We start from the raw sequence: 14,296 nt of genomic DNA, 5'->3' as shown, positions 1-14,296 counted from the left end.
CCTCGACGGCGTGATCCAGGTCACCGAGCGCGACGAGTTCTCGTACCAGGAGATGATCTCGCACCTCCCGCTCTACTCGCACGCCAACCCCAAGTCGGTGCTCATTGTCGGCGGCGGTGACGGCGGCGTCCTCCGCGAAGTCGCCAAGCACCCGAGCGTCGAGAAGATCGTCATGTGCGAGATCGACCCGATGGTCTGCGATGTCTCCAAGAAGTTCTTTGCCGACACGGCTCGCGACGACGTTCAACGACCCGCGCCTCACGCTCATGCACGACGACGCGGCGGCGTTCCTTCGCAACGGCGACTGCGGCAAGTACGATGTCATTATCGTCGACTCGTCGGATCCGGTCGGCCCCGCCGAGGTCCTCTTCCGCTCGGAGTTTTACGAAAGCATGAAGAACGCGCTCAACCCGAACGGCATTGTGTGCACGCAGGGCGAGTGCCTCTGGCTCCACATCGACTTGATCGCCGATGTGCTCAAGCGCGTCGGCGGGTACTTCCCGACGGTCCAGTACGCCTACACGACGATCCCGACGTACCCGTCCGGCCAGATTGGTTTTGTGCTCTGCTCGCTCGACGAGTCGCCGAACGCGCTCAACAAGCCCAAGCGCATCGTCGACGAGAAGACGGCCGAGAGCCTCCGCTACTACAGCTCCAAGATCCACGAGGCCGCGTTCGTGCTGCCGTCGTTCGCCGAGAAGAAGATCGCGCCGGTCCGCAAGACCACCGTCTAACACCCGCCACATTTTGACCAAATTTTAAATTTAACAAAGTGTGTAGTTGTACAGTCGGACTCAACAAGCGGACTCATTGACCCTTGTGGTCAACGCAGCAGATCGTACGCGTCCATGGCGGGAACGACGGGGAGGAGGCCCGTGCGGTGTGCACTCAGGGAGGCGACGCTCCGCGCGGTCAGAGCCCATTTGCTCTGGCTCGACAAGGCCGACCAAGCGTGTCACTATTTTGCCCTGAGCACGAGGTGTACCATCACTTCCTCGTCGACCGCCCCTTCATCAAGGACATGTGGGGCATGCTCCACGCGGCCAAGGACGTCAGCGCGGAAGACGCGATCGTTCCGGACTCGCCAGGCGTTGTTGAACCAGATGTAGGCGCGAAGCACGGGTCGGAGATAACGGCTTGTTGCACCTTGCAGGCCGTCGTCGGCGTCGAGTAGAGGTGTAGCCCGAGAGCGTTGTCGGCAAGACCTATGTATAACCACTCCCAAGTCCATGCACGATTGTCGTCAAGGCGGCGCATGTCGCTCAGCTGCACTTGCACCACGTTCAAGAGCAGCCCGAGCAGCCCGCTCTTCGTCGGCTTCTCCGGCTCCTCGCCCAACACGAGTGGCCGCGCCGGCACCTTGTCCCGCGGATCGCGAATCGCGATGCGCTGGCGACCAAGTCGGTTGAGGGACGTGATCTTGGTCGGCAGCCTAAGAACTGGATCACGAAGGTTGCGAATGCGTGCAGTAGAACTAGCACTCGTGGCGCTCGCTCGTCGTTTTCCGGCCTAGAAAACGTGTCATCGCGTCTGATTGGTAGATGAAGAACAGAGCTCGTGGATTGGTGGACTTTTAGCCAATCAACGACAAGTGCGATTTACGATCTGAGGATCACGACACGGCTAAGGATCACGTCACGGCGGTGACGGACAAGGAGGTACGGTCTGCGACCTGCGGCAACGAGCAATGCCTGGAGTGTGACGAAGAAGGTCCGATGACATATTGTTGTAGTCTGCGCCGATGCAGGCTGACTGCAAGAAAAGGCGACTTGGCTAACGTGCAGTCCTTGCTCAACGACGGCGTCAACTGCGCTGACAGATGCGGCGTACAAGCCTATCGCGTCGCTGAGATATGAAATGTTGTGCTTTAGGATATGTGGACGCCACTGCACGCGGCGACCGCCAACAGCCATCTACCCGATGTCCGCTACGTGCTCGACTAAGGCGCCAATATTGAAGAGCGTTGATGTCTTCCCCGCGCCTTGCGAGGTGGTTCCAGTCCTGGCACACCGCGCGGCCTTCGCACGCGCGCACCAGAAAGCAAGATAAGAGCTGAGTATTCCTGCAGGAGCCGACCTGCATGGCCGAAACTCCCGCTTAACCGTCGATATTGAACTATCCACGGGTCCTATCCACGCCGATCCTTTGGCACCGGCGGATAACCTTGGTCGATCCGATCCGTGCACATCACTTCCCCCATGGTTTTGCCCGGCGCTCGCATCGCGCCTTCTTCAAACGCCTCCTTGCGCTTGCCTGCGGCCGCCTTGGACACATTTGCCTTGAGACAGTCCTCGACCATCCTGACCTCATCCTTGAGGAGCTTCGCCGCTGGCTTCCGCGCGTTCTCGAGCTTGTCCGACCCGCGCCACTTGACACGCAAGGACCACAGTCCACAGCTGAACTTGCGGCCATCGGGCTCGTCGACGAGATGTCCGCCTTCGACATACGCGGTGTGTCCTTCGGGGACTTGCGTCACGTTGACAACCTTGGCGGCAAACATCTCGAGCCGGGAGATATGATGGATGGATTCCGACCCATCGAACGGTTCCTCGACCTTGAAGATGTCGTCGGGGAGGGCTTCGACAACGCGTCCTGGCCCAAGCCACTGCACTTAAGGTTTCGCCGATGCGACACTTGCAACCCGTCCAAGCAGGACGTAGTCGCCGATCGTTAAGCGTATGCCCTTGACATTGGCCTTGGCGTTGCGTTCAACTGCCCGTCGCATATCGCCGACCACCTTGGTCGTACGATGGAGCTCGCCTTGAGCTCGCGCCTGATCGTCGAAGAGCTTGGGCTTCTTCCACTCTTCGAGCTGCTGCGACACTTCGATCCTGCCATCGTGGAGGGGAGCGTCGAGCACTTTGCTTGGCAGCGGCTCGGTCATCACCGTGGCGGGAGCCTTCCCACCCAGCCGCGCCCTTGGCGCATAGTTGAGGACATGTTGAACCGCTGGCTTCAGAACCCGCCAGTTGTCCCACTGCATCTTCTGCGTCTTGCCTCGCGCGTCATCGCCGTGGATAATCGCCGTAACCTGCAGACCGCCTTGGTTGCTGGTCACATGGTCGATCATCGCTTGCGGCACGATGAGGTTCTCCGTCGGGAGCGACTCCACGCGCGATGCATCGTGGGCAGACGTCGCAACGCTGCCCTTATCGTGAGCACGGACAATTGCATCGTCCGACACCACGAGGGTCAGTTGCAGTCCACGCCACTGGATTTGCGACATCGTCGCATAATGTTGGGCAGCCTTGCCCACAAGCGCTTCGTCGCCCCTTGCCGCACGCTTCTTGTCGGCACTGGCTTGGAGGCGATCGCGTTCCTTGTTGCGCTTGTTGTCACCGAGCTCCGTCGGCAACTTCTGCGACATGTCCTTGACACAGCCGCAATGGCCAGCCCCTTCCGAGACGCATCCTGCGTTCGTCGACTTAAAGGCAGCCTTGACAGACAACGACACCTCGTCGTTGCCCTTCGCCGACAGTGAGAGCGGTTCCATCTGGACACTTTGCTCCGTTGTGGTATCGACGATTGCGCAACTCGTCGGGAGCGCCAGTCGATTACCGATCGACTCGCTCGGGACATTGCTGGTCGACGACGCCTTGTCATCGCACCAAAGCGGACACCATCCGGGCGTCCTTGTCTTGGCGCCCAGCACGTTGAGGGACTTGTAGCGGAAGCGCATCGTACGCGTCACAGCCTCCATGGCCGTGAGATAACACACTTGCTCGCGATCCCTTTCGCCGGGAACACACTGGCAGACCTCACCTGTCGTGGTGATGTCGCCACTAATACCTTGATCGTTGAGGCAGACGCACAGACTGGTATCGTCTTCCTCGGTTGCCTGGAAGAAGCCTCGCGGCTGCGCCATATGGCTGTTGTAGATGATCCCGTCGTCGTTGGGCACCTCGAGCTTCTCATCGATCGATCCAACATCGGCCTTGACGTCTTGCCACGATTGCTGCTCCAGACACTCGCCGACGACCATCGGCAGCGACTGATGCGCATCCATCGCCGTCTGCGTGTAGAGCCACTGAGGACATTGCCGACGACCGTCAGTGTCCATCGCCTTGTCAGCTAGCTCCTTGCTGCCAACCATGGCTTGGTCTGCAGTGGCATCGGGCTGCTCGATCATCCGAGCCTTCACCGTGATGCTCACGAGTCCTTGCCACTTGCAGTTGGACTCGGAGGGACTGACCGTCATGTCGTTGATCATGTCCACGGGTAAACCGCGCGTAGTTGACGCCACTTGCACATGCCGATCGTCTTCGAGTTGATCGCCGGAGAAGAGTCTTGAGAACTCTTCGAACTGGCGGCTCACCACCCCCAGAAGTTGAATTGGCTGTGGCAATGGCTCCAAGTCTGGTCGGGCTTGGGCTACTGGTGCCTCGTTGGTTGGTTCTGTGGGCTTTTCCCACGGCGGCTTGCCGATAGGACCACCGCCATAGCACTCGTGCACTTCGAGAATCTCGACGCGTGTGAGGTCGAGACGGACATCGGTCGCCGACGAAGGCGACTCGTCCCACAGCGTGCGCTTCTTGCACACCACATCTTGCAGACCACACTGCTTGATCGTCTCTGCGGATCTCACGGAAGCACCCTTGCTGCCACGAGTAATCTCGACCGTCGCACCGGTCGAGCTCTGACGCACGCTCCACGCGCCACCATCCTTGGTCTGAGAGGAGCTTTCGGCCACCTTGGACAAAGCATCCTCGGTTGACCACCCCTTGTCGCGCTCGGGTGGCACTGCGCACTCCGTCGCAGGCCGGCCTCGACTCGGCTGCCACGACATGTCACTTGACCAAGCCGTCGTCGGGCTTGAGACCATGTCGGCGTCTTCCGAGCCCGACGCTGTAGCGGTCACACCGCTGCGCTTTGATGCCAGTTGAGATAGCTTGTCAACGCCGTTGGTTCTTGCCTGAACCAGGTCGTGCTTCGTCATCCTGACATCCTCGCGTTGACTGCGCTGTCGGGTGCTGCCGCCGTTGCAGTCGACATCCACCGAGTCAACCAGCTGATGGCCGCGTGACGGTCCACCGCACGCTGCAGCGACATCGTCGCCGCGCTCCTCGACCACGACACCGAGGTTGCACATAAAGCCTTCGCTGACCGTCGACACGGTCGTCTGCGCAAGGCCTCGCCCCAGAATATCCGATTCCTGAGACACCTCGGCTGTCACAGCGCGGTTGACGTGCTGCTTGCCATTCTCGACACGCTCGACCAGGACGCTGTCTGCTGCGGCGACTTGAGGACTCTCCTCGTCCAGCCAGCGTACTTTGCGCACCGCCTTCTTGACGGCTTCGCTCGCGGCTTTGCTCATCGCCACGGTTGCCGGAGAGGGAATCGCATCCCCGCCCCCACGAGCTTGCTTGACTGGGCGAAGCTCGTAACACGTACTGTCTGGGTTCGCCTGGCACTTGCGTTGCCCCGACTCCTGCCGTTGGCATCGCGCGTCATCGGCACCGAGCTGCCGTTTGAGGTCGCCGTCAGGTACTTGCACCCGACGGCTCTGTGGGCGCCTCCTGGCGCGGCCACTTTGAGCGCTTCTGCGCTCTTTGCCGCCGCCATCATCGCGAGACACGCGGCAAATGTCGACCCGCGAGTTGAGCTCTGGGTCTTGGGGCGACGCTTTCTTGCGTCTCGTAGCAGTCACGACGCGACCTGGCGCGTCCCCGCCACGATGTGCGACCTCGGCTACCTTGCCGACGGTGCTCCCCCGATGCGACGCCTCGCCGCATCGCTTGGTCGTCTTCTTGCCAAGCATCTTCTCGCCGACCTTGATCTCATGGTCTGCGTCTTTCATGAGGCCCTTGCTCTCATGAGCTGCCTCAGGCCCGGACGTAGTCGCACACACAGTCTCCATGACCGCTGCTTCTTCGTCAGGCCGCGCGCTGGCTTCGAGGCACTCGAGCGCGCGCGTTGGTGCGTTGTCCTTGAACGCATTGACCGTTGTCGCCTTGTTCTCAACCGTCGTCGTGCCAGTCTTGCCCTCATCTTGCGCGCCTCGTCCCTCGGAACTTGAGACGTAGCAACAGCCGCGCCATCACTTTCAGGACCAGCTGCGGCGCAGTGTTGCTGCTCAGGCTGCACATGCTTGCCCACCGAGATCGACAACTGACAATCTTGACGCTGCGTCTCTTCCACGAGCGCTGCGCACTGCGCCTGCTGATCATGGGCTTGTACATACTGCACTTGAACTTCGGGAACATAAACGGCCGTCTCGGGCTTGCCGTGGAGCATCAGCTCCACACAGCTTGGCTTCGTCGTAGCCGCTGTTGCCTTCCTGGCCTTGCGGGCCGCCCTTCTTAGCATCCGTTCTTCGTTCTCCTTGAGAGCGGTCGCGAGGTCTTGCCGCATCTGCTGAAGCTTTTGGACCATGCCGGCAAGTTGCGCATCACGAGCCTGCACCGACATGGCCATCGCGGCTTCATGGCTGTACAGGTGCTGTTGGCACTGCTGCTCACGACTGGCCTGCTCTTGGACCATTTGATGCTGGTCGAGCTGGGCCTGCTGCTGCTCGACGCAAGTTGCTCGCTGCTGCTCGACATAAGCCGCTCGCTGCTGCGACTCGACGTAGGCCGCTATCGACGCCTCGCGCTCGTACTGGTCTCGCCATGCCTGCTCCCGTTCGACCTGTCTCAGGTGATACGCTGCTGCGAGCGGACCCATCGGCTGCGCGGCCGCATGTTGGTGCCATGTCGCCGACACGTGCGACGGCGGCCCGTAGCTTGAGAGGCTTCCACGCCCTAATGCTAGGCCTTGATGATTTCGTCATCATGCGCTCTTGCGGAGGTGGCCTGGACCCACATGGTTCAGCCGCGTTCGGATACAGTGTGCGCACTAAAGATAGGCCACTCTGGTGCTGATCTCAATCACACGCGGTATGTATCGTGACGTAACGCAAGATGCTCCAATCGAAAGCTCTTGTCTCGTTGAGTCAGACCCTGCAATTTCAAATCAATCGGGCAAAGAGTTTTAGCGAAACGCCCAGAAAACCGCCGAATTCAGCTTTTTGGCGCGAAAAAATGATAGGCCACTTGAAGCTTTGTCCGCATTTTCTGGCCTCTCGTTGCAGCTACGCACTTCCAATTTTGCCACGGCCTAAGCAGCCACCCTCTCGGCCTTTGAAGATCCTCTGCAGTACTTCCGTCGACCAACCTCGCCGGATACTCGATGGGCCGCGGCACGAGACTGACCGAAGTCGAGCGAGCCCAAATTCTCGCCTTTCACACCGCCGGGTGGGATCCAGGAGCCATTGGCAAAGAGATCGGTCGCTCCCGAACGGTCGTACGCAATTTCCTCGCCAAGGGTGAAGGCTACGGTACGGCAAAGTCGCCCGGACGGCCACCCAAGATGACACCAGCCGGGCTACGAGCCTTCTACCGCGAAGCTGGGAAGGGCCGTATGTCATGCCGCCAGCTTGTAACGTCCCTGGACTCCCCGTGAGCATCCGCAGAGCTCAGCAACTGCTCCATTGGCATCCAAAGTTCCGATTCAAGAAGCGACTTGGCTGTCCACCGCTCACCCCAGAGCACCGCCAAGCCCGGCTCCGGTTCGCCTTCGATACGGTCGGCCAGGGCCTCGATTGGACCAAGGTGATCTTCTCCGATGAAAAGAAGTTCAATCTCGACGGTCCAGACGGCTGGCAATGCTACTGGCACCACCTGGACCACGAGGAGCAGATCTACTCGCGCCGCCAATTTGGTGGTGGCTCGGTCATGATCTGGGGCGCGTTTTCCGCCTTCGGTCTCTCCGAACTGAAGATCCTCGACGGTCGGCAAGACAGCTACGCGTACACCGTGACCCTCTCCGACTACATGCTGCCCACGGCGCACGAGTTCCACCCCGACGGCTTCATTTTCCAGCAAGACAACGCGTCGATCCACGTCAGCCGTGAGACGCGGCAGTGGCTTACCGACTTCGAGATCAACCTTTTGGACTGGCCAGCCCGCTCACCCGACCTCAACCCAATTGAGAACCTTTGGGCCATCATTGCGCGACGCGTCTACGTCAATGGAAGGCAGTTTTTGGACCGACAGCGCCACATTTCTGCGATCCTTCAATTTTGGGAAGACATCGAGCAAACAACACTGAAAAACCTGGTAGCGAGCATGCCCAACAGATGCCTACATGTTGTAGCTCGCATAGGTAGAAAATCCGGACATTAGAGTAGCGTCAAACGCCTCGTAACGACCCTATACATCCAAGTGGCCTATCTTTATTTCGTCGAAATATCGAAAAAATCACATGTTTTTTTCATTTTTGACCTCAAATCGTATCCAACGTGCATGAAAACTTGGCACATCAATGAACAAGTATTATGACACAATTGACAACTATCCATTGCCACTTCAGGCTGGTAGAAGTGTGTGAACCCCAGGTGGGCTATCTTTAGTACGCATACTGTACATCGCGCGACGCAGATAGGAGGGGGGCGGAGAACGGAAAAATGCGCGCGCGCAGCCGGGCTCGAACCGGCGACCTTCGGGGGACGCATCTCTCGTTGTTTAACTGTAAATATCTTTTCACATGACGTTGTTGGGTTATCACGCGGCAGAATCATTACCGATAATACTTGGACAGCCAGGCTTGGCTACGACTACCGGAGCTACTACCGGTACCGTCCGGTATAATAATTCCAGCGCGGCGGGCTGCGCTTCTTGTCTGTCTTTTCCTGTCTTTTCCTGTCTTTTCCTGCCTCCAAGAAAAGCCATCTTGCAACGATGTGATTGGCCCGTTTTTGTTGTCGAATTGTCTGGGCGATCGTGGATTGGTAGAAAATGAAGCCACTCACAAAGTTGATTGAGTTCCATTCGCCAATTGGGCCATCATGACTGACAAGGAGGTACGAAGACGTTCGCGTTGTCCTGCGGCCTGTGGTGACGACAGACTGGATCCATATACCGAGGAGAAGAATGCATCATCAGGATACACTGGACGTATAGAGAGAGCTGTACCAGGCGGCCGCGTATGGCGAGCTCGCCAGAGTCGAAGCGCTTCTCGACGACGGCGTCTACCCTGGCTGCGCTCCCTATGTACGCGCTCGGATGCATGACTCGATACATGCGTGCCATGTTTACATATGACTAGGGCAAATGGACGGTATTGCACCGCGCTGCTGCCTCTGGTCACGTGGCCGTCGTTCGCTGCTTGCTCGATAGAGGCGCCTACATTGACGCGCGTAGTGATGTACGTTGGTATGCTCTGATGGCACTATATCCGATGCAACTGACTAGCTTGGTTCTACACCTCTGCATATGGCCGCGAATCCGGCGGTCGTCGCGCTTCTCTTGGAGAGGAACGCCACCATCGATGCCAAATCAAATGTATGTACTTGTCGTCTTGTCGGATAGCGAGGGCAACTGACAATGGGGTGCACGGCGTAGAGTGGCAAGACAGCGCTAATGTACGCAGAGCAACAGAACGACGGTCAAATTGCACATTTGATTCGCGACTATCCCCAGAAGAAAGCATTTGACGCCAAGGTACTGCTTCGACATGCCATTTCCGTAGCGAGCGGGCACATTTTCCCTTTCTCCAACATTCTCAGTCGCTCGTGTAGAGAGCAGCGATGGCAATGGCCACGACCAACACGGACAAAACGCCAGCGCAACCAAACGTTGACCAGCATCCCGAGGTTGGATCTTGTGCTTTGTCTGGTACACGGATGGCCACAAGCTCACTACCTAGAGCATCCAGCAAGTGCAAACAGCTTCAAGCCGCGTACCCTCCATCATTGGATTCTTCCAGGTTGACGCAAGCTCTGGGGTAGGAGCTCGTCGACGCGCTGAGCAACGGCGAATACAGCCAAGTGCTAGCGCTGCTGAACGATGGTGCTAATCCCAACTCTACCAACGAGGCAAGTGCCCCCTGCAAGCCTCTGGTGCTTGTATAATTGGATGTAATCAATGCAGGCGGGCGACTTGCTTCTGCACCTCGCAGTGCGCCGCGGCGAACGCAAGGTACTGGATGCTCTCCTCCGGGCACCCGGTATTAACATTGACGCTCGCAACTCGGTATTGCACCTTGGACGATGAAATTAGCGACGACGTCATTGATTTGGTAGGCGGGCGTGACGCCAATGACTCTGGCCATCCAACTGGGCCATCGACGCTTTGCAACGACGCTGCAGACAGCCACGCACAACACCGCCCTCGAGGTTGGCATCTCTGAGTATGCGCGACGACACGTTATCACTATGGTAGGTGCCATCCTCAGCTATAGAGATGGACGTGTCTAGTCCACTGGGCGTCGGTGCGTACGGTGCCGTGTACAAAGGCAGCTATAACGGCCGAGCGGTCGCGATCAAGACCGCTGCCAACGCCTCGTGCACTGGCGCACTCGTCGATGAAGTGGAAACCATGCAATTGTACGTACAACATGTCTACTTTAGCCTGGACGACTTTGTTGAATCTTTGTTTATGATTAGGTGCAACTCGCCGTACGTCCTTTCGCTGATTGCGGTCGCAGACGCTAGCACGACCCACCCCAAGCTCGTGCTCGAGTACATGGATGCGGGCGACCTGCGCAGCTACCTCGACGCCAAACTACTTGGTCAACCGACCAAAGTCGATGTCTCAGCCCTCGAGGTCGCTTGGGTCCTTGCCAACGCGCTTGCTGATATGCATCACAACGACCTCCTCCACCGCGACCTCAAGAGCCACAACGTCCTTCTCTGCTCCAAAAACTATATCAAGCTTGCCGACCTTGGTATCGCACGCGAGCACGAGTCCAACATGACGACGGGCAAGGGCACGCCGTACTGGACTGCACCCGAAGTACTCAATTCCGGCAGTCACTACAGCTTTGCTGCCGACATTTACGCGTTTGGCGTGATTTTGACCGAGCTCGACACGCTCGAGCTGCCCTTTCACGACGTCAAGGACCTCGGGTACTGGAAGATCATGGATGGGGTGCGCATGGGCCACCTCCGTCCGACAGTGCGCACGAATGGCCCGCGCTGGCTCCGAGACGTTGCAAATGCGTGCTTGGCGTTCGACCCGACGCAACGTCCGTCGGCGCAGATGCTCGTGAGCTCACTCCAAAAGCTACTTGGCCGCAGCAGCGAAGAATTAGTGCGGGAGCCAGAGACCGAACCGTCGACAGCGCGACTCGTGGTAAGATTGACTGCCCGAATGAGTGGAAGTGGAGCCGCATGGACATATCTCTTGTAGACGCCAACACCCGAGATCTTCCTCGCGTCGTTGCGTACGTCGTCAGCTAGCACCATGTCCACGGACGCTTCCAGAGCGACGACGACGTCGTCCTCAGCATCCGTGGGCACGACGGTGCGACTCTTTACCCTAGCCCCAGCGACAATTTGTGACCGGACTGCTTCTTGTAGACGTCTTCGTCCTGGTCCAACTCGGTGCTCGTGAGTACACGTATCGTGTGCCAGGCGTGCAGTGCGTCCAACCCTCTCTCGGAGCCGTGTTGCGAGACCTGCGGGGGAGCGCTAGCGTCGTCTGCGACCAAGCTCAAGGTGCTCCAGAAGCGTCTGTCGGTCGCACAAAAGAACGGTGTCGAGATTGACACGCGCCTTCTTTGCGTCTGCTGCAACGCGTGGCAGACGATAGATGCCACGATCTGTGACGTCTGCGAGGATGACATGCCTGACGACGACGCCAAGTTGCGCATTCTGGTCCAGCGCATCGCGATCGCGACCAAGTCGGCGGCCTAAGAACTGGATCACGATGGCTGCGTGCACGAATGCAAATACATATAACGTAGGTCATTGCGCTTTCATAATACAAGGGCGTTGACAAAAATGACTCCGGCGTCGCAAGCAAAGTGGCAGAGGGCGTGTGACGGTAGGAAAATGGGCACTGATGGATGTAGGAGGTGTAGTTGCAGGGATCCGTGGATGCGTAGAGTACTGTACAAGTAGCGGCTGTATGATGACCTCGTTCAATGGTAACTGGCATCGTTAGTGTCGGCGTCGACGAATTGTACGGTTTGTCTATCGCTCCATGTTTCGGCTTGCAACATGCACTTGATTAACCGCGGCTCGAGCCGAAAAAGACCGGCTCAGGCTCCATTTTTCGAGTCGAGCTGAGTGGAGCCGGCCAAGCCGTTCGAGCTGTGGCTTCGTGTATCAGTCAGTACTAAACGCTGGTTCTCACATGTGCATCACCACAAGTCCTCTTTAGGCGCAGTTGAAGGTTGCTCGAAATGCTAACTTTGCTGCTAACGAATTGTCGTTGAGGTAGCGATGAGTGGTCACACTACACGTCCACGGATCAAAACGTCGTCCATGAAAAAGAAGAAAGCGATGGATCTTAACACTAATACGTTGTTTTCCAAGGACTTGTATGTGAACGACACCGACCTCAAGCCGCAGCCCGTCTCTTTGAGCCGACCATCGATGAGCGCTCTGTCCTCGATTGCAGAGACGGAGCCCTAGCCACTTCTCACCCCACCAATTTGTCGCTTTTATCCCTTTTTTGCCAATAAGAACTGCATTTTTGATTGTATACCATGGCATCATTTGTGACCACAATGGATTTGATCCAACAGCGAACGACGAAATCGTTTCAAACAAGGTTGGCTGCGCCTCGTACTACCTTGACGCCAAGGGAATAATAAAACATTTTACTGGTAGGAACCTCTGGTTACACCAGCCCAGGGGGGATTAATTGTCTGTCCGTCTGTCCGTCTGTCTGTCTGTCTGTCTCCGTGTCCGCGGCTGCAGTGATTGGTAGAAACTGTGTCCGCGGCTGCAGTGATTGGTAGAAATTCAAAAGATACTTTCTTCGCGGCGTGTCGCTGAACCTCTTTCCCATTGGTCAAAATTCCCTGATACAACCGATGTGTCCCATCTTGGCGCCATGTCGCTCGAGCTCTGTGGCGTTGCGCCGGGGTTGTCTGTGTGCACCACCATCTCAGAAAAGCATGCACGCAACAAAGGCGAGCAACACCTGAAGAGAAAGCTGCGCGGCTCCAAAAGTAGCGCCAGGGTAAAGCCAACGCACGCGCCGCTCAAAAGGCGAGAGACACGCCGACGCAGAAGGCTGAGCGGCTCGCGGAAACATTCTCTGTCCGTTTACAGCCGTGTTGTCTCCTCGTCCCACTTGATGTGCGTCCCTCGCCACGCTTGGCCACGTGTCCAACGATCTGCCTGCGTTTCTTGATAGTATAACCCTCGCGCCGTCGTCACAGCTACACTCGCCAACACAACTTGAATCGGCCAATGCCACCACAGCAAGTCGTGGCAAGGGGACCGATCGACAATTTCGAATTCAACTACCCCGTGCTCGCCTTCAACGGCCACTTGCAACGATATGTCCGTCGCATTCCTCGAGCGCCTCATTGCACGAGGCGCCCGCAGCTATGTGCCGGACCCGGCATCACGTTGGCTTTCCTGGCAGTTAGCAGCGTCAGCCTGGCCAACATCTTCGCCGACAGCACGCAAGATGCGGTCACAAACTGCATGCCCTGGAACTCACAACCCTTCACATAACACAATGAGCGACGCGGAAGACCCACGCTTGAGGTGTTTTGCACTTCCACCGACTCAACTTTCCCTCAAAATGAGGTTTCCTACCAGCCCACTCCGCAGGAACCTAGTTTGTTTTATTCCATTGCCTCAGAAAACCAATGTCGCAACGTGCAGCCCTACGCGGTAGACAATACTCTCCACACGATATTATAAAACACGAATGTCTCGCAACTCGCTCGTAGATTGAGCCTTAAAACGACCGCGAGTACTTTTTGATTTCGTATAAAATCTCTTGGGTCGTGACAATCTCGGTCGTCGCGCGGCCGGCCTTCTTGCCAAGCTCGAGGAACCGCGTGTAGTACAAGAGGAGTTGCGTGAGCACTTGCTTGAGGATCTCCATGCCGTTGCGAAAGTTGGAGAAAAACTTCATCACGTTCCCGTTCATCTTGTCAATGCCGCTCTTCCAGTTGGCGTTAAAGTCCTTGGTGATGCGGTCGACTTTGGCCCCATCCGGTGCGACGCCTCTCGCCTCGGTCTGCTGCACAAACGTAATGAGCGGTCCGTACCACGTCACGAGCTCCTCTTCCACAAACTTGTCGCGCTGGCCCATGAGGAGTTCGTCAAACTTGGCCGTCTCGTCCGACGTGATCTTGCGCTCCGTCACGACGCTCGTCACGAGGTCATAGTTGTTGATGAGGAAGACGCACTTGTCCTTGGAGTTCTTGTGCACCTCCGAGAGCTTCTCCAAGAGCAGGACCAGGCCGTCCCGGAGCGCGGCGAGGCCGTTCAAGATCGTTGCGCCGCTCGCTTCGTCGTCCATGGGCGCCAGCGTCAGAATCGACGCGACAAGCTCGGCGTAGCGCC

At 57.7% G+C, this 14,296-nt stretch overlaps 4 protein-coding genes across 4 annotated transcripts; 2 read left to right on the top strand and 2 right to left on the bottom strand.

Annotated features, from left to right (window-relative positions):
• Positions 1-118: 118 nt before the first annotated feature.
• Positions 119-751, top strand: SPRG_16389 (hypothetical protein; the record flags this gene model as incomplete). Its single annotated transcript, XM_012355688.1, has 1 exon — positions 119-751. Exon 1 carries the CDS (start codon positions 173-175, stop codon positions 749-751), a length of 579 nt encoding a protein of 192 aa, XP_012211078.1. The 5' UTR covers positions 119-172.
• A 236-nt stretch (positions 752-987) lies between these two features.
• Positions 988-6,663, bottom strand: SPRG_16388 (hypothetical protein; the record flags this gene model as incomplete). Its single annotated transcript, XM_012355687.1, has 10 exons — positions 988-1,205; positions 1,236-1,432; positions 1,482-1,509; positions 2,164-2,605; positions 2,657-4,572; positions 4,627-4,774; positions 4,820-4,867; positions 4,919-5,428; positions 5,693-5,997; positions 6,051-6,663. The coding sequence occupies 10 exons, from the start codon at positions 6,661-6,663 to the stop codon at positions 988-990; spliced, it is 4,425 nt and encodes a 1,474-aa protein (XP_012211077.1).
• A 3,400-nt stretch (positions 6,664-10,063) lies between these two features.
• SPRG_16387 (TKL protein kinase) lies at positions 10,064-11,674 on the top strand (the record flags this gene model as incomplete). Its single annotated transcript, XM_012355686.1, has 5 exons — positions 10,064-10,153; positions 10,200-11,111; positions 11,169-11,282; positions 11,339-11,399; positions 11,454-11,674. The coding sequence occupies exons 1-5, from the start codon at positions 10,076-10,078 to the stop codon at positions 11,672-11,674; spliced, it is 1,386 nt and encodes a 461-aa protein (XP_012211076.1). The 5' UTR covers positions 10,064-10,075.
• Positions 11,675-13,682: 2,008 nt separating this feature from the next.
• SPRG_16386 (hypothetical protein) lies at positions 13,683-14,252 on the bottom strand (the record flags this gene model as incomplete). Its single annotated transcript, XM_012355685.1, has 1 exon — positions 13,683-14,252. One exon carries the CDS (start codon positions 14,250-14,252, stop codon positions 13,683-13,685), a length of 570 nt encoding a protein of 189 aa, XP_012211075.1.
• Between the last annotated feature and the right edge of the window lie 44 nt (positions 14,253-14,296).

Source organism: Saprolegnia parasitica (genome assembly GCF_000151545.1).
Source record: "Saprolegnia parasitica CBS 223.65 unplaced genomic scaffold supercont2.288, whole genome shotgun sequence".
NCBI lineage: Eukaryota > Oomycota > Saprolegniomycetes > Saprolegniales > Saprolegniaceae > Saprolegnia > Saprolegnia parasitica.
The sequence above is the reverse complement of the archived record's forward strand: the minus strand, read 5'-3'. Positions and strand labels throughout refer to the sequence as shown.